This window comes from Trichosurus vulpecula, chromosome 6, assembly GCF_011100635.1.
Source record: "Trichosurus vulpecula isolate mTriVul1 chromosome 6, mTriVul1.pri, whole genome shotgun sequence".
Classification (NCBI taxonomy): domain Eukaryota; kingdom Metazoa; phylum Chordata; class Mammalia; order Diprotodontia; family Phalangeridae; genus Trichosurus; species Trichosurus vulpecula.
The window spans coordinates 275308222-275330402 of NC_050578.1; the positions used below are offsets into that span (position 1 = coordinate 275308222).

At 55.3% G+C, this 22181-nt stretch overlaps 1 protein-coding gene across 1 annotated transcript; it reads left to right on the forward strand.

The window, feature by feature from the left end:
- The first annotated feature begins 1883 nt into the window (after positions 1–1883).
- POLA2 (DNA polymerase alpha 2, accessory subunit) lies at positions 1884–21296 on the forward strand. The gene is made up of 18 exons (XM_036765386.1): positions 1884–2131; positions 2970–3094; positions 4986–5080; positions 5195–5252; positions 6894–7003; positions 10276–10469; positions 11192–11280; positions 11740–11895; positions 12194–12256; positions 12710–12752; positions 13512–13636; positions 14370–14408; positions 14824–14897; positions 17239–17347; positions 18213–18319; positions 19336–19395; positions 19891–20017; positions 20791–21296. The coding sequence occupies exons 1-18, from the start codon at positions 2035–2037 to the stop codon at positions 20938–20940; spliced, it is 1821 nt and encodes a 606-aa protein (XP_036621281.1). The 5' UTR covers positions 1884–2034; the 3' UTR covers positions 20941–21296.
- The last annotated feature ends 885 nt before the right edge of the window (positions 21297–22181 follow it).

A 22181-nucleotide genomic window follows, 5' to 3' on the forward strand; every position in this document is an offset into this window, starting at 1 on the left:
TTCCCCTACGCTACGGTGTCCGGTGGCTCCTTCTCCCGCGCCGCGGTGTCCCGCTCCCCTTCCCCTACCCTACGGTGTCCGGTGGCTCCTTCTCCCGCGCCGCGGTGTCCGGTGGCTCCTTCTCCCGCGCCGCGGTGTCCGGTGGCTCCTTCTCCCGCGCCGCGGTGTCCGGTGGCTCCTTCTCCCGCGCCGCGGTGTCCCGCTCCCCTTCCCCTACGCTACGGTGTCCGGTGGCTCCTTCTCCCGCGCCGCGGTGTCCCGCTCCCCTTCCCCTACCCTACGGTGTCCGGTGGCTCCTTCTCCCGCGCCGCGGTGTCCCGCTCCCCTTCCCCTACCCTACGGTGTCCGGTGGCTCCTTCTCCCGCGCCGCGGTGTCCCGCTCCCCTTCCCCTACGCTACGGTGTCCGGTGGCTCCTTCTCCCGCGCCGCGGTGTCCCGCTCCCCTTCCCCTACCCTACGGTGTCCGGTGGCTCCTTCTCCCGCGCCGCGGTGTCCGGTGGCTCCTTCTCCCGCGCCGCGGTGTCCGGTGGCTCCTTCTCCCGCGCCGCGGTGTCCGGTGGCTCCTTCTCCCGCGCCGCGGTGTCCCGCTCCCCTTCCCCTACGCTACGGTGTCCGGTGGCTCCTTCTCCTGCTCTACAGCGTTCCACACACTTTCCCTTGCGCTACCGTGAAATGAAGGAGATTCGTGTTCATTGTGGGTTGATCTAACTCTGGGTGAGCTCAGGTCCCTCCCGCTCAAAGACGGTGGGAGTCACGGGCAGCTGGGTGGTGCACCCTGATAGAACTCGGGACCTGGAAGAAGGAAGCCTCAGATTTGACCTAATTCTGATTTATCCAACCCCTGTTTGCATCGGCTCCTCCTCTCTACCCGCCGTAAAGTTGCTCTCAAGAAATGTCCGACTTGCGGCTTCAAGATTCACACCCTTTAAGAAGCACAAGAGAGACATTCGTTCATTCATTCCCCCAGACATTTATGGAACCTGAACCTTGCAGGCCGCGGGCAGAAGTAAGCCCGGCGGTCCGGCCGTGGCCCAGGGGCAGGGTGTTTGCGCCCTCAGCATCCTGCGTGCCCTGCGGCTGCACTCAGTGCTACCACCTCCACACCCGGAGTCGTAGGATAACGCGTCCAGCCCTCTGCCACACTCAAGATCCCCCCAGGTGTATCCGGCGATGCTGGGGCTGCCAGGAGGCGTGCCTTTAGAGAAGGGTCCCCGGACGCAGCAACAACAGATGTAACGAATGCGGACAAATAGTATTAGCCTGGAAACTGGAACGGCCCTTACCTAACCAGTCGTGTATTAAGCACCTACTACGTGTCAGGTGCTAGAAACACAAAGACAAAAATAAAACGATCGCTTAGTCAGTCGATAAGCACTTATTAATAGCTAAAATGTACATAATGCTATAACGTTGGCAAAGCACGGGGCACATACCTCCCTGAGAGGCACGTGCTGGAGTTGCCCACCTACTATGTGCCAGGCACTGGGCTAAGCGCAGGGGGCACAAAGAAAGGCAGGAACAGTCCCTGCTCTCGGGGAGCTCCCGGTCTAAGGAGGGAGACGAGCAAACAGCCGGGTTCAAACAGGAGCTAGGCGGGACAAACTGGAGATCGTCCCAGAGGGACGCACGAGCAATGAGAGGGTGAGGAAAGACTTCTTGCACGTGGTGGGATTAAGCTCGAAGACGCCCTGCCCCGGTATTGAGAGACAAGCAAATAACCTCCAGCTGGGGCCCTGGCCTTCGGACGATTAGCTACCGGGTGTGGGGAGGTGCGGCCTTTGGCTCCGCCCCCTCCCCAACCCCACCCCCGCGCACACGTACCTCCGCCGGCACCCAGCACGCCTGCGCCCGGCCGCACTCGCGGGCCGGCAGCGGTAAGCGCAGAGTGGGTGGTGCGCACGCGCGCCGGGCAGGGAGGAAGGGGCTGGGCGGAGCCTGGCGGGGCAGGACGTCTGCGCGCGGAGCAGTTTGGCGGGTTTTTTTTTTTTTTTTTGCTTTCTCGCTGTGTTTCGGTAACCGGCGCCGGGCGACAGGATGGGCCCCGGGGGCGCCGGCTCCGTGTCGGCCGAGCGCTTGGCCTCCGAGCTGCAGATGTTCGGCCTGGACTGCGAGGAGGCGGCTTACGAGAAGCGTGAGTGCGGGGGCGGGAACCCCCCTATACCCACGCCCGGTCTCCCGGCGCCAGGCCTTTGCCCCGGTCGTCCCCCCCACTCCCCTCTTCAGGCACCTCCAGGTTCCTCCAGAAGCCTCCCCCGACCCTCCTCTAGCCCCCAAGTACTTGTGCCGGAGTGGGAGGTGACTGCAAAGCCCCTGGCGTCCCCTCCAGAGCTAAGCTCTTTTCAGAGGAGGGGTTCATCTTTATTCGCTTGTACCCCCAGCACGTACTTTGGCTGGAGGAAGGAAGCATTTATTAAGCGCTTGCTGTATGTTTGGAGGGTAAAGCGGGGGAGAGGGACCACAATCAGGGTTGGAAGGTGGGGCCTGCCCTCAGGGGGCTCCCTTTCACCTTCTTTGTACCCCTCCGTCCGTATGCAGGAAGCGCATAATAAATGCTTGTTAGCCGAAGTCTCCCTTCCAGGGAGAGATGGAGGCCACTGATGGATAGGGCAGGACCCCCTCCCCAAAGGGGCGTTTTTATCCTTTGGATGTGGGGGGTGGCTGTTCCTTCCCTTCCCGTCCTCGTAGCCCCCTCTATCGTTTCCTGGTTCTGCCGACTCCCCCGCCTCTGCCCGTAGAGCTCTTCCTGGGCTTCTCTGGCTCCCCAGGCTGGTGCCCCCGGATGCTCGGGGTGGAAATAAAACCGCTTCAGCCTCTGCAAGGGGCCCGTGGGGGCAGACCCGTGGGGGGGAGGGGCAGGAGAGTGTCCAGCTCTGCCCCCCGAGGCTTGACCTTTATAAAGCGCCAGAGGGGGAGGGGGAGCCCGAGGAAGGAGCTCATCTGTCTGTCTGCCCATCCGTGTGTCCCTGCAGTGGCCGAGCTGTGTCCTCTGTACAGGCAGACGGAGGACCAGATGGTGGCCGAGCTCGTGGCCTTCAGCACCAACACCGGCAAAGTCCATCTCACCTTGGAGAACCTCAGCTCCTTCGAAAATGAGGTAAGAGCAAAGGAGTGATCGGGGAGCCCCCCCCCCAGCGAGGTACAAGAAAGACCCGAGTTCAAATCCAGCCTCGGGCAGGCACTAGCTGCAGAACCCTGGGCCAGTCACCTAACCCTGCTGGCCTGTAAAACGAGGGTGATGATGATAACCTCTACCTCCCAGCATTGTTGTGAGGACCGAAGTTTGGCGAACCTTCAGCTGCCTCCCCCTCTCTCCCACGACCGACTCTTCTTCAAGGTGCCGGTCTCTCGGATCCACCAGGGCCTTGGGCCTCGGCTACTTCATCCTCCCACCTCCTGGCTGGCTGGTTCTTTTCGAGTTCCCAAACCTCTGACCCTTGTGGGGCTGGTTCCTCCCCCAGTGCTGAGCCTTTCCTTCTCCCCTGTGCCCAGGGGCATCTTGGTCCCTCCTGGTGACACTCAGCAAGCCTTGCCCTGGAGTCAGGTATTGTCCAGGATTTTTCCCCGGTCTTCATCCCAACGCACTTGAACCCTGGCACAGAGAAGCCCCTGAAATTTTTGGGCTGAATGGCGTTGTTTTTTTAAACAGCTTTAAAAAACCTTTAATGTGTACATCCCTTTGTAGCCAGTTATTTTATGCAGTTTGGGATTGGGCAAACAAAATGCTGGAACGTTGTCCTCTGGGCTGGGGCTGCCGGGGCCCAGACCTGTTCTCCCCTGCCTCCTCAGGGCCTCCCTCCAGGTGGCCCACTCCCATCCCTCCTCACTCTCCCTCTTGGCTGCCTCCTTGTCATCTGCCTCCAGGTAACCCCTGACTTCCCTGGCCTCCGGGCCTTCCTCCAACCCTGCCACTCTATCTCCTTCCCTTTCACTGCTGAGCTTCTGGGAAGGTTCCTCTGCTCCCTTCTGTTCAGCCTCTGCAGTCCAGCCCCTCCTTTATCTCGAATGAATCCTTTGAGGAGAGGAGATGGTGCTTTGTCATTTCTTGGTTTGTTCCTGGATCCCATTCTCGTGACGCTGCCCCCTCCGGTCTCCAGGGTCCTCTCAGATGGCCGATGCCCGGCCATCTGCACTGCTGGCTATCCTTCCTACTAGGTCCTCTTATCTTTCGACGTCTGAGATGCTGTTCCCTTGTGGCTCTCTCCTGCTTGCTTTGCTAACTTCGCCCCTCCCTGGGCCTTAGGCCAGGCCATCCCTGGGTCTGGTCTCGGCCTCTTCTGTCACTGAGCCATCTCCCCCAGCAGCCTGGTGTCCTGCACTCCCAGAGGTGCAGTTCACCTGCGCTTGGACCTCCAGCCCTGATCTCCTCTTTAACTGATGCATAGTGGCTTTCCCTGGAAACGCCACCAGTCCCTCAGACTTAGCAAATTAAAACCAAACTCTGAATTGCTGGCCATTCCCTCAGAGGGCATCGTTTTGGCCCTGGTGCCAGCCTTAAGCTCATCTCCCACCTTTGGAGTCTTGGGGTTCTTGTTGGCATGTCTGCCTCCCTCTATGGTGTGCTCTCAAGTCCCGTGGATTCCACCCCCCAAGTATCTCTTACACTCATTCCCACATGCTGGGACAATTAGTCGCTCCCAGACAGCTGTGTGGCCTGTCTGCCCCACCTCTTGCTCCATCGAAGTCCAGACAAACTCAGAAATGTGTAGCAGCTCCATTTATCCCACTGAGTAAACTTCAGAAGACTTTGACTAACATCAAAGCTCCCCACAACCCCCTGCCTCCCAATGTTTCCAGTGATTTCCCTCCAGGAAATCCGCCCAAGCTCCTGTTGTCTCTGTCCATGCCTTATCCCACTCTTGGACTGTAAGCCCCACAAGGGCAGGCACTGTGTCTTCTCTTAGCACTTAATTTCCATTTATTAAACAGGAGCTAGTGCTTTGGGACTTTGGCCAACATGAAGTTACCACCTTCCTTTTCTTCCTCAGTTTCTAATCAAAAGGATAGCCAAATCCCGGCACAGTGCCTCCAAGAAGGACAGCAGCCACCCGGGAACCTGGGACATTGTCTCCATTCAAGAGCTGTATCCTTTCCATTGAGGACATGGGCACTGGCAGCAGGTCCCAAGCCCTGGTCTCTCAGAGCTGGGGGTCAGGGTTAACGCCCATGCATTGCTTTCCTTAACTCCAATGTTCAGGATTGAAGTTGAGACCAAAGAAGAGACCCTGCTGAACTCTTACACCACGCCCTCCAAGGTGAGCAGACGCATTCCCCAAAAGCTCAGGATTGGGGCCTGTTAGCCCATGCGTCCATGCAGCTCCAGAGCCTGCTTTCTGGAAATCAGTTCTGTCCAGGGAACGAAAGTTCAGTGTTACATGCTGAGCGTGACTTTGTCCTGTCCCTCTTCAGCTCAAGGTTGGGGCAGTTCATATATCACCAAAGAAGGGAAAAGATTTTCATTGGAAAACGTTTTGGTTTGGTTTGGTTTTTTAAATCACTTAAAATTTTATGAAGTGCCTACTGTGCACTAGGCACTATGCTCAACTTTAAGGATACCATGAAAGGCCAGGGACACTTCCTGCCCTCAAGGAACTCCCAGTCTAATGGGAGAGAGAATAGACATACACCAATGTCCAGATGAGCTCTAGACAGGGATCATTGGGGAGCATCGACGACGGGAAGGCCCATGCGCTGACACAGAGCAAGAAAGGCTTCTCCTGGGTGGGGCCATTATTGGCATCACTTAATCTGGGGAAACCAGTCTTGAAATGAAAAATATTTTCTGTACATTTGGGGGCATTCCTTTTGAAGGAGCCTGACCTCGCTGAGCCTCCAGGGGGAGCCCGAGTGCTGCCTCTGGTTCCAGTTCCAGGCAGAGATTTATTTTTTACCATTTTTCCTTTGCAGCCAAGGTTTTCTCCAGCCTTCCCCCCAAGGAAAGCAGGGCCCAGTTTTTTCCTCTTGTCCAGAGTCTGACAAGCTGAGTTAGAGAAAGTGGATTCCCAGCATTCCAGAACCTGCCAGTTTTCCTCACAGCCCAAGGCTCATCCTGGGACTTTGATTAAAGAGTGAAATAGCAAAATCTCAGGTGACCGTAACTTAGAAAGCTTGCGGATCTCTCCTGGAGGGAGTTCAGACACATTATCTGGCTGGACTCATTCTTTTTTTTTTTTTTAATTTGAAAAAGACTGAATAGATAAACCACTAAGAATGATTGGTGACTCGGCCCTAACCCGTCTCAGAGAGGTCAAGAGAGCTTGTGTTGCAGAACCGATCAGTATCTCATCTCGTAAAGCACAGAGAGGGGGGAGGAGGAAGCCTGGTCAGCCAAGAGTCTACAGGAGAAACGTTCCTGCCTTTGACCGTTTTTGAGACTGCCAGGGTTTGTGACTTTATTGGTGCGGATACCCCCTTCATTAAGGCAGATTTTAATCCCCCAAGGATTATAGACGGCTTTCGAGACTTGCTGTGGCCAAAAATTCATCCCCCAGAAGCTAGCCTGCTGTGGGACATCTACAAGTTTAATTAACTGACCTTCATTCAGCAGACACAAGCTCCATCCCTGTCCCACATTGTCATAGCTTGGCGGCTTAGTGGGGCCCGCCGTCTTGTGTAGGCCTTGCCGCCACCTTGCCTTGGTGAGCCATCAGAATGGGGCTTTGAGGGAAACTCAGAGTGGGTGTGTTTACGCATTGGAATGTGGGCCTTGAAAATGGGGGTTTGGGTTCTCATTTGGGACAAGCTTCTCCAAGATGGCAGATTTGTGCCTCCAGAACTAGCAGCCCAATCCCTGGTTGTCTGTGGACTCTTTCTTCCTTTCCTTCTTGAGACTTTGTGCTTGTTCACCTGCTCGGACTTAACGTTGCCTGGTCCTTGATGGGCTGTCCTGCTTCCAGGGTTCTCAGAAGCGCAGTGTCAGCACCCCTGAGACGCCGCAGTCCAAACGGAACGTGTCGGCCACCCGCAGTCCTCATCTGCTCTTCTCCCCATTGAGCTTCTCGCCAAGGTACGCAGCCAGACTTGGTTCTTTGGAGACACAGACAGTCTTAGTTACCCCAAGAACTGGGGTGATTGTGCTGAAAACCAGGGTTTCATGCCGGTGACTGCCCTGCCCCCCTGCATCCTTTTGGCTCTTCCTTCCTTTGTGGAAAATTACTGTATCTCAGAGTCATTGAGGAAATGTGGTTTCCACCCAGTCTTCAAGGGCTTGCTTCCCAGATAAGTAACTGCTGATAGCAACCTGCCAGCTGGTCCAAATAGGATTTAACCTGCTTCTCTTGTTGGTTTTTTTTCTGAAATGGCCAAAGGGGTGGGAGTTGTTGTTTTCATATGTTTTTAAAGGAACCTAATCGGCACCTCTAATATTACATAACCTACTTCTGGTCCCTCACTCAAGTTACACAGAGCTAGGCCATTTCCTGGGCACAGCAGCTCCAGGCTGGCTGCCACTATGTGCACTCCAGAGAGGTTAGGGGCCTTAGCCTCGTTTCTTGGGGTCTTGGAAACCCATCCACTCCCATTTCCTATGTGGAATCCATCGCCCCCAAACTCCCTGAGGTCAGTGCCCAGGGGAGCAGAAGAAAAGGCGTGAAGGACAACGCTGTAGGGGGCAGCTCGTGTCCAGCGTCAGCCCTGTGTTGACCAGCAAGGCACTGGGGCAGGTGGGGGCGGGGGGGTCCTTAACTTTTTTTGGTGTTTTAAAAAAGCTTTTTAAAAAAAGTTCTCGATATTTTTTTCACTTCTAAATACATCCTTTCCCCGTCTCTATCCAGAGAGGCATCACTGAAGGGAAGAGAGAAGGGAAGGAAAAGCAGGGCCACAGGCCTGACCATCCCGTGTTGGAGCTTAGCGCGGGTCTCCCCAGTACGCTGGTGCTGCCTTTTCTCCTCTCCTCCCTGGCACTAGCATGGTTACTAGAATCCAGCAGCAGCCGGCTCCTTCTTGTTCTTGCTCTTTCTGCCCCCACTTTGGAAGTCTTCAGTAGGGATTGTTTTCCTGGTCCAGCCTGCCTCTGTCTGCATCAGTTCACAGACATCTAGGCTTCTCCTAGTCTTTCTTGGTCCTCATTTCTTACAGTAAAATGATACTCTTTGACCTTCACACCCCATAGTTTGTCAGCATTCCCCTGCTTGTTGGGTGTCTGCTTTGTTTCCATCCTTTACTATCCCCAAAGTGCTACAAACCCTTGGCTATATTCAGGCCTTTCTTCCTGCCTTTGCCCTCCTTGGGGTGGGGGCCAGCAGTTTATCTTGAGTTTTTAATACCCCTCTGAAAAGTAAAACTTTGAGTGCAAAGTGGAACAGGAGCCTTTGTTATAGGCAAGGGGCTCGTCCTAAGTGGCTCACAGGAAGGGAGGGGCAGGATGAAGCTTCAGAGAAGCTGCCTTGGCCTTTTCTGATGTCGGCTGCTAAAGCTGACATCAGAAACAGGGTTTCACAAGTTCTGAAAATGATTTCTAAATGACTTTGGAGCAGAAAGAAATAATAATCTCCTGCTTTCTATAGCTTGGGGTTGTGGTTCAGAAACGAGAGGCTATACCCTGTTCATCGCTGGTAGTCGCCTAGCACGGTAGGGCATTCGGAAAGCTTCCTGGGTCTGTAGGCCAAGGACCAGGCTTCGAACCCTAGCTCGGCCTCTGTGTGGCCCCAAGCGGGCCCCGTTGCCCACTTCTGAGGCTGCTCCCAGCACTCTCCTGTCCAGACTGAGGCGTATCAGAGAGCAAGGTCTGTTTAACCTTGGCTTGTGGGATGGTTTCTGGGCCTCCAGCGGAGCCTCCATTTGTGGCTTACCTCATATTCCTAGGACAGTGAATCAACAAGCATCATTAAGTACCTGCTCTGTTCCAGGCAGTGTGCTAAGCGCCGAGGCTACAAAGAAGGGCAAAAAGACAGCCCCTGCCCTCAGGGAGCTTAGAGTCCAATGGGGGACCTCAGGCAGACACATACAGAGAAGGCTGTATACAGCATCAGTCACAAACAGTTAGCTGGGGGAAGGCCCTGGAATTGAGAGGGAGTGGGGAAGGCTTCCTGCTGAAGCTGAGGCTTTAGTTGGGGCCTAAAGGAAGTCAGGGGGATCTGGTCAGAGCAGAAGGAGGAGAGGGGTCCAGGACCGAGGGACGGCCAGAGCTGGGAGATTGGGGGTCTTGTTTGTGGAACACCAGGAGGCCGGGGTGGGGGGGGCAGGTGGTGAAGGCCACACGGGGTGTTTTATATTTGTTCCTGGAGGCCACAGCCACAGGAGCCATCGGTGATCTGTGCTGACTATATAATAGATGCATGGCCATGACTGGAGAATAGTGAGACCTCACTGCCGTGATGGTAACCAGTAGCAGCACATGGAAGTGACGTGGCAGGCCGAGGTGGTCTTCTGTGGCGGTTAGTTGTTTAACCTTTCCGTGGGAGACGGCCTTGTTTTCACATCCGGCTCCTTGTGACCCCGCAGACCATCACATGCCAGTACTATCTGTGGGGATTTCTTGGCAGAGATACTGGAGTGGTTGGACCGTTGCTTCTCCGGCTCATTTTGCAAATAAGGAAACTGAGGCAAACAGGCTTAAATGATTTGCCCAGATCCACACAGCTAGGAAGTGTCTGAAGCCAAGGTTTGTGCTCATGTCATCCTGACTCCAGTTCTAGCACTCTATCCACTGAGCCGCCTGGCTACCTGATTACCTGCTAGCTATGAATAATTCAGTGTTCCTCCAGCACCCCTGGACAGGGGAAAGTCTGTATTTTACATATTCCCCTTCCCATTATACACTCACATACAGGCTCAGAAACTTTGCTTTTCAACAATCCCCCCAGTCACACTCCAGGGGCTAAAAATAAAGTGGGATTTGAAGCCTGAGTTTTAGATAGTTCAAAGAATTGTTTTCTGTTTTGTTTCTCTTTAACTGAGCATGTGATTATGATACCCAAGCTTTGCTCCAAAAAGGAAACCTATGTGTGGGCTATCCCCCACGCACTCAGACTCAGGGTTGGTTCGTTTTGATGAACGTCTTTCCCTCTTTAAAATTCTTTGTCATGTACGTACCATGGCTCTGGAGTGAGTGTAAAAACTTAATGCCGGTTGAGAAGGGCCGTGTGCATAGGAGTGGAACGGTGCCCCCCAGGTGCCGCTCATCCTGCCCTGCTGGGGTCTAGATTGCAGGAAAGACATTGACCTGATCAGCTGGACAGTGTCTGGAGGAGAAAGGTCTCCAGACGTGGTGCAGTGGAAGGACCTGGGGATGATGGCTAGACCAGATACACAATGGAGTCCCTATTTTGTTCCGTCCAGTGCCACGCCCTCTCAGAAGTACAGGTCCAGGAGCAGCCGGGGAGAGGTCGTGACCTCCTTTGGCTCCACACAGGGGATGTCTTGGTCAGGCAAAGGAGGTAGCGGCAACCTCAGTGTGAAGGTCTTGGACCCTGCCGGAGCCCTCACTGGGATCTACAAATCCATGTTCCAGAAGCTCGCTGACATCCGAGAAGGTGATCCCCATATCCCCAATGATATCCCTGGCCTGGAAACATCTGGTAGGATGTAGAGGAACCACTGGACCTTGGGCTGTTTGGGATAGAGCGAGATCTCGGGGCTGCCTTTGTCAGCAGCCCCCAGGGGCAGTGGTGGCCTGGTGTCTGGGGCCTTGTGACCACAGCCAACACCTGAGCCAGTCAAGCCCCTTTCAGGAGTCAAAGGTCACTGTTTTGGATAGATCCGAAGGACCTAGGTTCACAGCTGCTGCCCTGGAGCCAATCTCTTCCCCTCAGTTTCTAGAACGTAACATAGAGATGCTATTAGCTGTCCTCCCTTCACCTGGTAGTTCGTGGGGAAGATGTCACTGCAGCTGCCACCACCATTGCTGCCTGCCAACTGTGCATCACTCCGCCACATCGGGAAGGGCACTGGCTCTGTTTGGGAGACTGAGGCTCTGGGGGCCTGTTTCTCTAATAACAAAGGTGGAGTCCGGAGAGAAGCAGTTTACTTACTGGCAGGCAGGCAGGAAGTATGGGTTTTCTCTATGTTCAGCCCCTTCCCTTGATGAGGTGAGGGCTGGGGCTTGTGGCTGCCCATTGGGCAAGGCCTGTTGGGAGATCACTGGGTCCCCAGAGCCACCGCCCACACTGACAGCACCAAGCTGGCCACTTCACCCCTGGGGGGAGAGGGCTTTTCTTCCTCTGGACCCTCAGACCTTTGACCCTCCCGGCTTCAGTTCTGACCTACAGGATTGAAGAGCTTGGCTCGGAGCTTAAGGAGCTTCACAAGATCGAGGCGTTTAGTCCTGTCTCGGTGCCTGCACAGGTGAGAGTGGGCATCAGTGCTGAGTGGCCGCTCCCCACCTGGCCAGACACGGTCATTGGCTTCCCATTGGGGGTAAATTCTCATACATGAAAGGACAGGTGAGCTCCACCTTCTGCCAAGGGGAAGCCGTGCTGAACAGGCCCAGGCCCTGAAGGTTTGGAGCTCCCGAGCGACCAAGTGCCAGGGCGTCCAATGGGTGCCAGGGGCACAGGACAGGCGGCACTTCCAGCTACAGCCACAGCTCCTAAAGAAGGTCCCTCCCATCACTTTCCTAACACGTCACACATATGAACAGGACCATCCCCCACCCCGGGTCCCTTTGCCATCTAGACTGACCTCTGACAGTTGGCATTTTTAAGCCCCCATGTTCACTTGGGTCAAGACAGTGCAGGGAGTAGAAGTGGACTGGGGATTCCTGTCTCTGGCTGCCATTTTCACACTGTCTCTTTCCTTTCCCAGGAACCGATCACTTTACTGGGACAGATTGGTTGTGACAGCAATGGGAAGTTGAACCCAAAATCCGTGATTCTGGAAGGAGACCGGGAGCATTCCCTAGGGGTACAGATCCCAGTGGATCTCTCTGAGCTCAAGGAATATTCTCTATTCCCTGGCCAGGTGAGGCTTCCGGCATCGCTCATGGGGGGATACAGGATCCTAGTGGGGTGGGGCAGGGGCCCCCACCAGGTGCTCCCTGAGCACGAAACAGACACCATGCCAGTGTCACATGGTCCAGGGGTCTCTTGGCTTTCTCTGGGAATGCAGACAGGCCCCAGGTCCACTCTATAGGGTGCAGGGAGGCCAAGAGGAGCGGTCACAATAACACGGTCGCACTTCTTCCAAGGAGCCTGGGTTTTGCCACCTGTCGGCTATCTCCAGCCTCCTTCAGTCACTGGTTCTGCTCCTTGTGTTTCAGGTTGTCGTTATGGAGGGAACCAACACCACGGGGAAGAGATTCATTGCGACCAAACTCTATGAGGTAAGGAGCTCACTCCATGGGCATCTCTGGCTATGGGTCCCACCCCCTTCTAGGCCTCACAGCCTCTGCCCAGAGATGCTACCTCAGAGCCCACAATGCACCTTTTCACTTGCTTCTCAGGCCAACCTGTGACCTGTGGCTTTGGTGGCCTTTCAGGGCCAGACACCCGGCCCATGGGAGCGTGGGGGCCTTGCAGGCATCACCACCCCCATGTGCTGTCACAGGTAGCAAGTGCTAAGGGCTTTGAAAGCTTCCATAGGGAGGCGTCTCCCCAGGACAGCAGTGGGCCCAGCTTCCTTTCTTCACCACCTTCTCTGGCAGGAGCCAGCCGTCCCTTAGGCCATTCAGGGGACAACGGAACAAGACAGCTTTGCTACCTCCCACCAGCCCAAGGCTCTTCAGGCCAAAGGCAAGAAACAGATCCGTAATTTAGGTCTTTTTCTTGTTTTTAAGGGAGTGCCTCTTCCTTTCTATCAGCCCACAGAAGAAGACGGAGGTGAGTTTGGGTTTTAAAAATAGAATTCCTGTTGGAGAAAGCCATGCTCAATTTCTGCTGTCATGTAGCTGTAGGTGGAGTGTCCAGGAGCGTGACTTCTCCGTGCTGGAACAGACACCCTGAGGGCAGCAGTAGCAATGACAGGGAAGGGAGCTGGGGGCTTGGCGGAGGCACTAGCTAGGGCGACAGGAGGGGTGTAGGCCCAGCCCAGTCCTGATGTACTTCGGAGGATCATTGCCAACCACGGCCATGAGGATGTTCTCCTGCTGTCCTCCCATTGTGAGCCCAGCTCAGCCAGGGAAGCTGTCCCCAGGCCAGCCACAGGGCCCACAGTGTGGACTACCAGGCCACAGAGGAGCTGCTATCTGCATTGGGGGATGATGCCACATGTCCTGGAAGCATTGAAGTCCAGACAATGAAGCAGGAGAGGGATAATGTTTGTCACGCGTGCAGAACTTTGTTTCGAAGACTCACTGGTTTTTTCTCTTTGCAAGCAAACTAAGACGCTTGGCCAGGGCCGTTGCCTTCCTAGCGCAGCACGCCCGTGTTTGGTGAGCTGTGCAGGGCCATGATCCCCAGCGGGGGTCAGAGCCAGGAGCTGAGGCAGCACAGGGCCTGACAAAGGAGGCAGGCGATGAAGAACTGCCTAACCAAGGACCTTGGGGGAGGCCCCCAACAGACTCTTGTCACTCCAGCTTTCCCTGAGCGGCCCAGCCCCTCCTGCGCAGTCCCAGCATCCTGTCGTGTCCTTCTTGCCAGATTCAGACCAGCGGATGATCCTGGTGGCCTGTGGGCCTTACACGACGTCCGACAGCATCACTTACGATCCCATGATCGACCTGCTTGGTGTCATCGGCAGAGACCAGCCAGACGTCTGCATTCTGGTAAGCGGCCCCTGGGCGGCAGTGGCGGCTGCTGTTGGCCAGCTCCATGAAGCATCGGCCTGAGAGCTGGAGATGTGGCGGCCTGACTGGCCACCTCCAGAAAAGCTCGCCCACCCAGCCCGGGACACTTGGAAATCCTCTTAGGTCTGTTTTCTGTGGCTCTGATGTATTCAGGGAGGTAGGTGTCTGCATACGCAGAGAAGCCTGGCCCACTCTCAGCAGAGCATCCGTATGTGCGTCTCACCAGTTCCGTTTCCCATGTCTCACTGTCTCTACTGCCTTAGGCCAACCTGTGTGGCAGAGAATTCATTCCTTTCCTCCCTCATTCATGTAGAAGTGAATGAAGGCACGCTCCTGACACTGTCCTCCTTTGGCCACGCCTACAAGTGGGGCAGCCCCTCTTCTTGCCAGCCTCTGGAAAGGAGGGAGAAGTGGGGTCTCGTGGGGCGGGCAGTCAGCCCCCTGCCCTGGCCGAGCTGTGGAAAGCGCTTAGATAGCACCTGCATCTGTGGAGCGGGCTGGGGGGGGGGGGGGGCGCCTGTGCTTAACCTGGGGTCCATGAGCTTGGTTCCATTGAGGAGCGCTCCATCTGCTTCAGCAGACTCTGTCACAGAAGAAGGTAGGACCAGACCCCCGTGCCCTGCGGGCTCCAGAGAGACAGCCCTTGGGGGGCTGTCCTTTGTTCTCCACTGTTTGGCTTGCCCTCTTGATGCCTTTGTTTCTCTCCATGCAGTTGGGACCTTTCCTCGATGCTAAGCATGAACAGGTCGAGGTAAGAAATTCCACCTGGGCAAACACTCAGGCCTCCCCACCAGGCTAGGAGAAGACCTCTAAAGCTTCTTAGAATATATTGGACCCCTCCCTCCCAGCTAGGACCCTGGCAGGGCCCATAGCCAGGTAGTCCCTTCTGAGGCAGCCAGTCTTATGCCCCATGAGGCCTGGAAGCAGATAGCCTTGTGAAATCTGTGAGGCCTGAATCTGGGTCTGCACAAACACCTCCCTGCTGTGGGCAGCTTAGAAAGCTCCATGAAAACCTGAGTGGGGTCTTGTGGGGCACATCCCATCCCCAGCCCTGCCCCCTTGGGCTCCTCCACATTGGCCAAAAGCACTTCCAAATGCCCTTCCCAGGGCCAGAGAGTCGGCACCCTGCCTCCTGCCAACCATCCCTTCCCTTTCCTTCCTTACAGAACTGTCAGCTCACCACCACGTTTGAAGACGTGTTCAGGCACTGTTTGTGGACAATTATCGAAGGGACCAGAAGGTTAGGATTGAGTGCGCCATGTAGCAGCATATGCATAGAACCTTCCGCCTTTCCAGGCTTTTCCCATTTCTCTCCAGCAGTTTGGGAGGTATTAACCATCAGCCAAGAGTGGGGGCTGGTGCCTTCTGAGTGTCTGTGGTCAGCAGTGTCCCAGACATTGGGTGCCTTGGGATGAGGCTTCCTCCACACCGTGATAAACAAGCGTCAAAGCAAGAGGCCACCCCTCCCCCACCCTCCTGCCTTGGGAATCTTTCTGGACTGAATCGGGGAGCCATGTCAAAGGGCTCTTAGTAGCCCAAAAAGCTGGCCTGGGGCCTCGGTCAGAGCCGGCCCGCCTTCCCACATTTTCAAGGGCCCAGACTTTCCTCCTCCTCTCCCTGTGGCAAATGCGAGGTGGCAGCTGGAAGCCCCTAATGGTAATAAAATACAGTAGAGTTTTTGGTCTCTTCCCGTAAACCAGCAGAAAGGTCTGTGTCAGATACAGAAGAGAGGATGCAGTTCTAATTTGGGGGAGTAGAAAGTCATTCAGGAAGCCGACTTCCTCGCCTCCAGGGGCCTTTCTCAGGGGCTGCATTATAGAGGGGTCAGTGGTGCAGGGATGGGCCTCTCCAGGGGTTCACTCACTTATAATGGAGAGCAGAGGGTTGAGTTTTTGAAAAACAGGTTGGTATCACAAAGGTTATTTTAAAACAAGAGGTGCAGCCTTTGCCAGCTGAGCCTTGAGAACTGATTCCTGGGTGTGATTAGTAACTGGGGAGGTGGAGCCTGGGCCTGACCACAAGCTCCTGGTCAGGCCTCTCAGAGCTCAGTTCTGCCTTTCACTAATGGCGCTGCCCAGGGCTATCGGAGTGAGGTCATTCATTGGCTCTAGTGCAGCCTAAGACATCTCCTGGGGCAGGTGTTTGTCCTGCCTTTCTCTGGGCCTCCCAGCATGGTGGGGCAGGACCCTGGGCAGGAAGCAGGGTGAGATCCCCATGTGGGAGGGGTTGGTTCTGGTTTTGGCCTTGCACCACCGTGTGGTACCAAGAGTAATGAAACAAAGGACAGACCCGATATTGTTCCCAAGGGGCCGTACGTGGCACCACCAGGCGCTTTCATCTGCCAGTGGGGGCCTGGGGGGGTGGGAAGCACCTCCCAAATTATGTGCACTTTGCTCAGTGGTGGGATGTCTCTTCCCCACCCTTCCCTTGACAGAAGAATTGTCTACCTCTGTCATTGAGGCCTGGGGTCCAGGGGGCACCTCCTGCCATGTGGGCCCTGACCAAGGACTGAGTACCCTAGTTCCCATGCTGGGGACTTGACAGAGAGGCTGTGGGAACCCTCCCACCACAATGTATGAAATTGTGCAATCCCGTAACATAGCTGGAATTTTCTTCCCAGTCCCTCCCCCTGCAGCTGATTCGTAACCACAAGCAGCCAGGCTGTGTTTCCTCTTAACAATAGCTCTCTGAAGGCCTCCGGGGAAGCCATGCACTCAGGGCTCTGCTGGCAGCTGGGCCACCTCATGGACTGTGTCCCCTGGGAGCCAGGGCACAGAAGGGCCTGGGGCCCAGCTCACGAAGAAACCAGCTGTACATGGCCCTTTGTCAGCTTCACTCTTCAGGGTGGGAACAGTAAGTGAAGCCTGAACCCCACCATGGATCAGTCCTACTGGGCTGTCAGCTGCATGGGGATGACACTGTAGTCAGGCCATCACTTTCAAAACTTTCAAAATGTCTGATTTTCTCAGAATTATACACCCTAAAGCAGGGTGGGGACCCTACAGCCTTCGAGGTCCTTGGGTGCGGTCTACAGAACAAATTCTCGCTTTATTAAGGGGGTTTGTTCTGTGGAGTTTGGGTTCAGAGGGCCACACTTGAGGATGGTCGGGCCCAGAGCAAGAGCAGTCCAGTGCTCAGGGAGGATCCGCTCCAGTCCTGCCCTGCCACTCAAGCAGAAGCCTCAAGTGGGAGGAGGCTCATGTTTGCCCCGAGAGATCTGACAGGGGGTCTCCAGGTCCCTGATGACATGTGGTATTATGGACTGTTATTGCCTACTTCATAAACCCCAGCAAGTGTTTCCAGAAAAGTAGGATCAGTCAAATCCTGACTTGTGTTTGTTGTCTTGGTATCCTTGTTAGCATGTGCTAACAACGCACGCACGCACACACGTCCTCTTGCTCTTAAGCACAGTCCAGCAAAACAAACTGCCTCCTTCCGCACCTGATTGTTCTGGTGATTCTCAAACGCAATTCCTTCCTTGATTCCCCAGTGAAATTGGCCTCCCTGAAACCTTCCCCGGGGAAGTTGGAGCAGTGCCTCCTGCCATGACTCACCTCACCTCTCTGTTCTCTGCTGTGTAGTTCGGGCACCCACCTTGTCTTCGTCCCATCCCTGCGAGATGCACACCACCAGCCCGTGTACCCCCAGCCCCCCTTCAGCTGCCCAGAGCTCCCCAAAGAGGACAAAAAGGTACTGGTTATTACCCACAAGGTTGTTCTGGGTTATACCATTGGACTGAATCAAAGAAGTAATTAAGCTAGGGATGTGTGTAAGGTCTTGGGTTTACACTAAGAAAACTAACTTCACAGGTCAAAGATGGGAAGGTGTGACTCAGTAGCAGTTAGAAGGGCCTAGAGGTTGGAGTGGCCTGCAAGCGAGCTGTGAGGAGCACAGGAAGACAGTCAGAGGAGGTAGTGAGATCTTGGGCTGGATTAAGAGGCCAGCCCAGCTTCCATGAGTGAAGGGTGAGCTGGGCTCTGCCCTGGTCAGCCTTCCCTCTGGAGTGGAGGGCCATGAGAGAAGGCCTCCAATGGAGCGGCAGTTACAGAAAACTCGAGGGAGACAAGAAGGCACAGCTGGAGACCGAGAGTGCAAGATAAGGTGGTCAGGAAAAGTTTGACGGCCTTGAGTTATCAGAAGTGAAGTGGGCCTCCTTGAGACAGTGGGGTCTGCGGCTTCCATGACTGGAGGGCCATTTGTTGGGGGTTGTGGAGAGGGGCGTTCTCAGGCTCTGGGGTCCCTGAAATTCTGCCCCTGAGGTAGCATGATTCGGAGGATGTTGGCTTATCATTCAACTCTTCAGTTTCTTGGTAGCGTCCCCAGCATTTTCTGGGCAGACAAACAGGTTTTGTGTGTGTGTGTGTGTCTGTGTGCGTGTGCTTCACTTTTAGCACACAAGTGCATTCCTGGGTTTACTGTAAATGATCTTGGCCTCCCTTCCTTGGTGACACACCCAATCCAGTAGGAGGGCCTTAAAGAGCCCGGCCTCTTGTGGCCACTCCAGGGCTTTGGTGTTCAAGGAAAGTAATCTGTGTGTCCATTCTTCCCCCTTCAGCGAGTACACTTTGTGTCTGACCCCTGCAGCCTCTCCATAAATGGAGTGGTTCTGGGCTTGACTTCGACAGACCTGCTGCTTCACATGGGAGCGGAGGAAATCAGTAGGTGAGAGACAATTGGTGGGCTCTGGCCCAGCCTCCAGGAGACAGATTCTGGCCCTCCCCAAGGCTCCTGTTTGAGGTCAGGCTTCAGCAAATAGCAATGCCGATGCCAGAGGATGTTGTCTAACAAGCATGCGATCTCGTCTGAGGGGGGGCTTTCTTCACGGCCACATTCCCCACCAAGGCCCTTTGGCAGGCAGCCATCAGCACCCTTGACGTTGTGCAGGTGGTGTGGTCGTGTTCACTGGCTTGTTTATTTCCCTTGGCCGACACGGCTACCTGTGTCCCTGGCATTCAGGCTCAGAGAAGTCCTCTCCCTTTAGCCTTCTCACTTCATTGCAGGGAGGGATTACAAATCAAATGGTTTTCTGACTCTCCCCGCTGACCCACCCTCTCCAGCATCCAGACAGGTTGAGGGGGGATGACTATGACTTGATTTATGTCCATGAAGCTTCCGGGCCTCTCTCAAGATTGTAAATGGTAGAAGGGGAGTGGAGGTTTCGTGGTTCAGGGCGGGCTTCTCTTACTAGAACGGCATGCAGCTCTGGGAGGAGAAGAGCACATGCAGCCAAGTATTTGAGTTTGGACTTGGCAGCTCAGCCCTCCCAGCACATCACTGAGGGGAAGGAATGTTTAAAACAGGCGTGGGCCAAGTCAGCTGGGCGCGTGCTGGTTGGCCAGGTCACCCCTGGGCCACCCATTGGCCTCGGGGACCGTGAAGTCAGAACGCTTGCACGGTGCTGTTTCAGGGGGTCTTCATGACCACCCTTGTCGGGCCTTCTGGAGTGAGGGGCCCACTACCTGATGAAGACAAAGCTAGGTTCTTTTTCCATGCTCCTGAGGCACATCCTGCCTCCTGTAGATGCCACCCCCATTAAGGGCCTGCTCTGTGCCAGGCACTGTTTCACTTGACTCAATGGCCACTGGGTTCGGTCACCAACCACAGGTGGCAGCACCCACCCCACTTGCCCCATGCCAGGCAGCGAGACTGATGTGCATCTCTGACTCTTCCTTCCCCAGCTCATCCGGCACCTCAGACAGATTCAGCCGAATCCTCAAGCACGTCCTGACCCAGAGAAGGTGAGGCCTGTTAACTGCCAGCTTTACCTGAGACCAGATAGCAGCTAGACAGAGCAGAGTCCTGTGGGGGGAATCGTGTGCCTAGATTCAGAAACTTTGGCCAGGGCACAGCTGTGACCAGTCAGACCACCTGAAGGGACGCCTGGACTGTGCCCGCAAAGGCCCGGGTGGGGGGGACGCAGGCAGGTGCTAGCAAGCGAGAGACAGCGGCTCTGCCGAGAGCTGGAGAAAGAGAGTGCTAGGTTTGGACTAGAGCAGGGCGTCACATGGTGTTTGCCGTTTTTTGTCCAGTGTCTCCCAATTACATCTAATCTGGATTCTAATCCAGCCTCCCCCGCCCCAACTTTCTGTGACTTGGGGCAAATCTGTGCTCCATACCTTGGATTCCCCAGCTGTAAACTGAGGAGTTGGGGCTGATGTCCCTTCTGTGAGCCTCGGCATCTGATCCAGCCAGGCAAGTGGTGGTGTGACCATTGTCCTTCTCTGTCTGTGCAGCTACTATCCCCTGTACCCTCCCTTCGAGGAGATGAGCCTCGACTTTGAGCATTTCTACTCCTACGCTCAGCTCCCAGTCACTCCGGACGTCTTCATCGTTCCCTCTGACCTGAGATACTTTGTGAAGGTCTGTCTGGACCCCCGAGGGCAGTTCCTAACAGCTTCCTTGCCGATGGTGTTTCCTTGTGGGTGGGGAGGGCCACCGCCTCCCCCCACCAGTGTCAGTGCTCTTACTGACCTCTTGGCGGGGAGAGGCCTCGAGTAGAGGCATCTCTGGGGGGTTCTGCTGGCTAGAACAAAAGCTGTGTTTCTACCTCCTGTCACCCTTGCCAGCCTGGTGGAAAGAAGACTGGATTTGGAGCCTGATGACTGAGTCAGAATCAACTTCTGTGACTTGTGTGACCTTGGCAAGTCATCTGGGCCTCAGTTTCCTCATCTATAAAATTGGGACTTAAGTGACTCCAAGAGGTTCCATATTAAACCAGCCCCCAAAAGCTGGACCGGAAAACTCCTGTTGGAGTCCGGAAGTAGTTCAGCTGCGTGGCCGCCCTTGGGAATTGCGGGCACACTGATGACCTGGAGATGCGTTAAGCTCCAGCGGGCTGGCGCTGCTCTGGGGTCAGGGCTTTTCCAACCGTTAGATGGTCCCCAGAGGTGGTTCAGTGTGTAGAGCACAGGGCCTTGAATTCAGGGCCTCAGATTCCTAATCCACCTTTCCATTCCACCACACTGCTTAGGGAGTAGGGAGCCAGCCCAAAGGCAGGAAGCCTTGGGTTCGAGACCTGCCCCTGCACTGGCTCTGTGACCCTAGACATGTCACCCATGCTGATCTGCAGTTAGGGGGGATTTCTTCTCACACATAAATCCCATCTAAACCCACGTGTTCTCCTTTCTTTTCAGGACATCTTAGGTTGTGTCTGCATGAACCCTGGACGTCTCACCAAGGGGCAGGTGGGGGGCACCTTTGGGCGCCTGTACATCAGCAGGCAGGCCGCCAACACCAATGGGAGGAAGAGCCCATGCATGGCAGCCCAGGTGGTCAAGATCTGATGCCTGCCTCTCCCCTCCCTCCTCCAGTCTGGCCCCAAGAACACTAGCCACTGGAAGGTGCTGGAGGCCGATGGTGGCTCTGGCAGGCAAGACATCAGCGGTACCTTTGGCCCAAATTGGGCCTCTCCCTAGGGGACAAAGCATGCCCCACACACAGACACTTCTACTAGGTACACGTTGTCCACACCCAGCCCTGAGTGGGGACGTAGTCACTATATTTGGGGAAAGAAAGGCAGAGTATTTTCTACATGGAACGAAAACAAGACATTTGTAAAAATTAAATTTCTTTACAATCCAGCTGGGGATGTGATCATTTTGTATCTTGGCCTGTACCTTTTCCTCTGAAGAGCAGATGAAGCATGCTTCCCAAACAACTTGTACATGGACAGAGAAAACAGAGAATCAGCCAAACGTGGTCTCCATCCCTCCCCGGCTAACTCTGCTTCAGTCCTCACCCCTGATCCATGCCAAGTCTGCGCCTAAGCCGCAAATGGCATCTGTGCCATCTCGGGGCTTGTGAGCTCCCCACCATCTTGCTCATGTTAGAGTGAACAGCTGGCCCCCCACGCAGCCCCTTACATATGGGAGTGGCTGCCCAAGCCCTCTCCATCTGGAGGGGAGGAGGCCCCACAATGCCGGGTTCCCCAGGGATGGTCGCTTTGCTGAGATGTTGAGCAGCCTGGGGCCTGAAGTTCTCAGGAGCCAGCATGGCCTGGCCCTTTGCAGCAGGTTCTGGTCCTAAGCTCACAGGGCTGGCCAGGCAAAGCACCCATTCACCTTTCCCAAGGACCCCGGCGGTAGAGGAAGTAGCGTTGCTGCTGGTGAGGAGATGGATGAAAGGAAATCCTTAGGGGGTACCTTACCCCTAATTGCAAGGCAGCCTACTTTGGTTTCATTAATGTCCCACGGGTGCCTCTTGCCTTAATACCTTATAAGAGAACCAGGGACTGGGCTGCCAGCTAGTGAGTGCCAAGCTGGCCGCTCCCCTCCCCTTCCCCAGGCCTCTGGACGCTGGCAAGCAGGGTTGTGACCTTTGGGCCCTTCTTTCAGGGTGGCTGGTGTTTGCTCAAGCCAGAAACAGGCCCGCTCCCTATCTCAGGGCTGAAGATTAACCAGCAGGCCCCTGATTAGGATCAGCCAAGACACCAGTGCTCCGGTCCTCTCTGGCCTGATCTCCTACCCACCCCCACTTGGAGCAAGCACCTCCTCTGCTCAGCAGCCAGGTGGCCATTTGCACATTG

Bases quoted from the DNA above. Each gene is read 5' to 3' on its own strand.
- POLA2 (XM_036765386.1), top strand. From the start codon at position 2,035: ATGGGCCCCGGGGGCGCCGGCTCCGTGTCGGCCGAGCGCTTGGCCTCC. The intron at 19,396-19,890 runs GTGAGGCCTGTT...CTGTCTGTGCAG, and splicing joins CACGTCCTGACCCAGAGAAG to CTACTATCCCCTGTACCCTC. The intron at 20,018-20,790 runs GTCTGTCTGGAC...CTTTCTTTTCAG, and splicing joins ACCTGAGATACTTTGTGAAG to GACATCTTAGGTTGTGTCTG.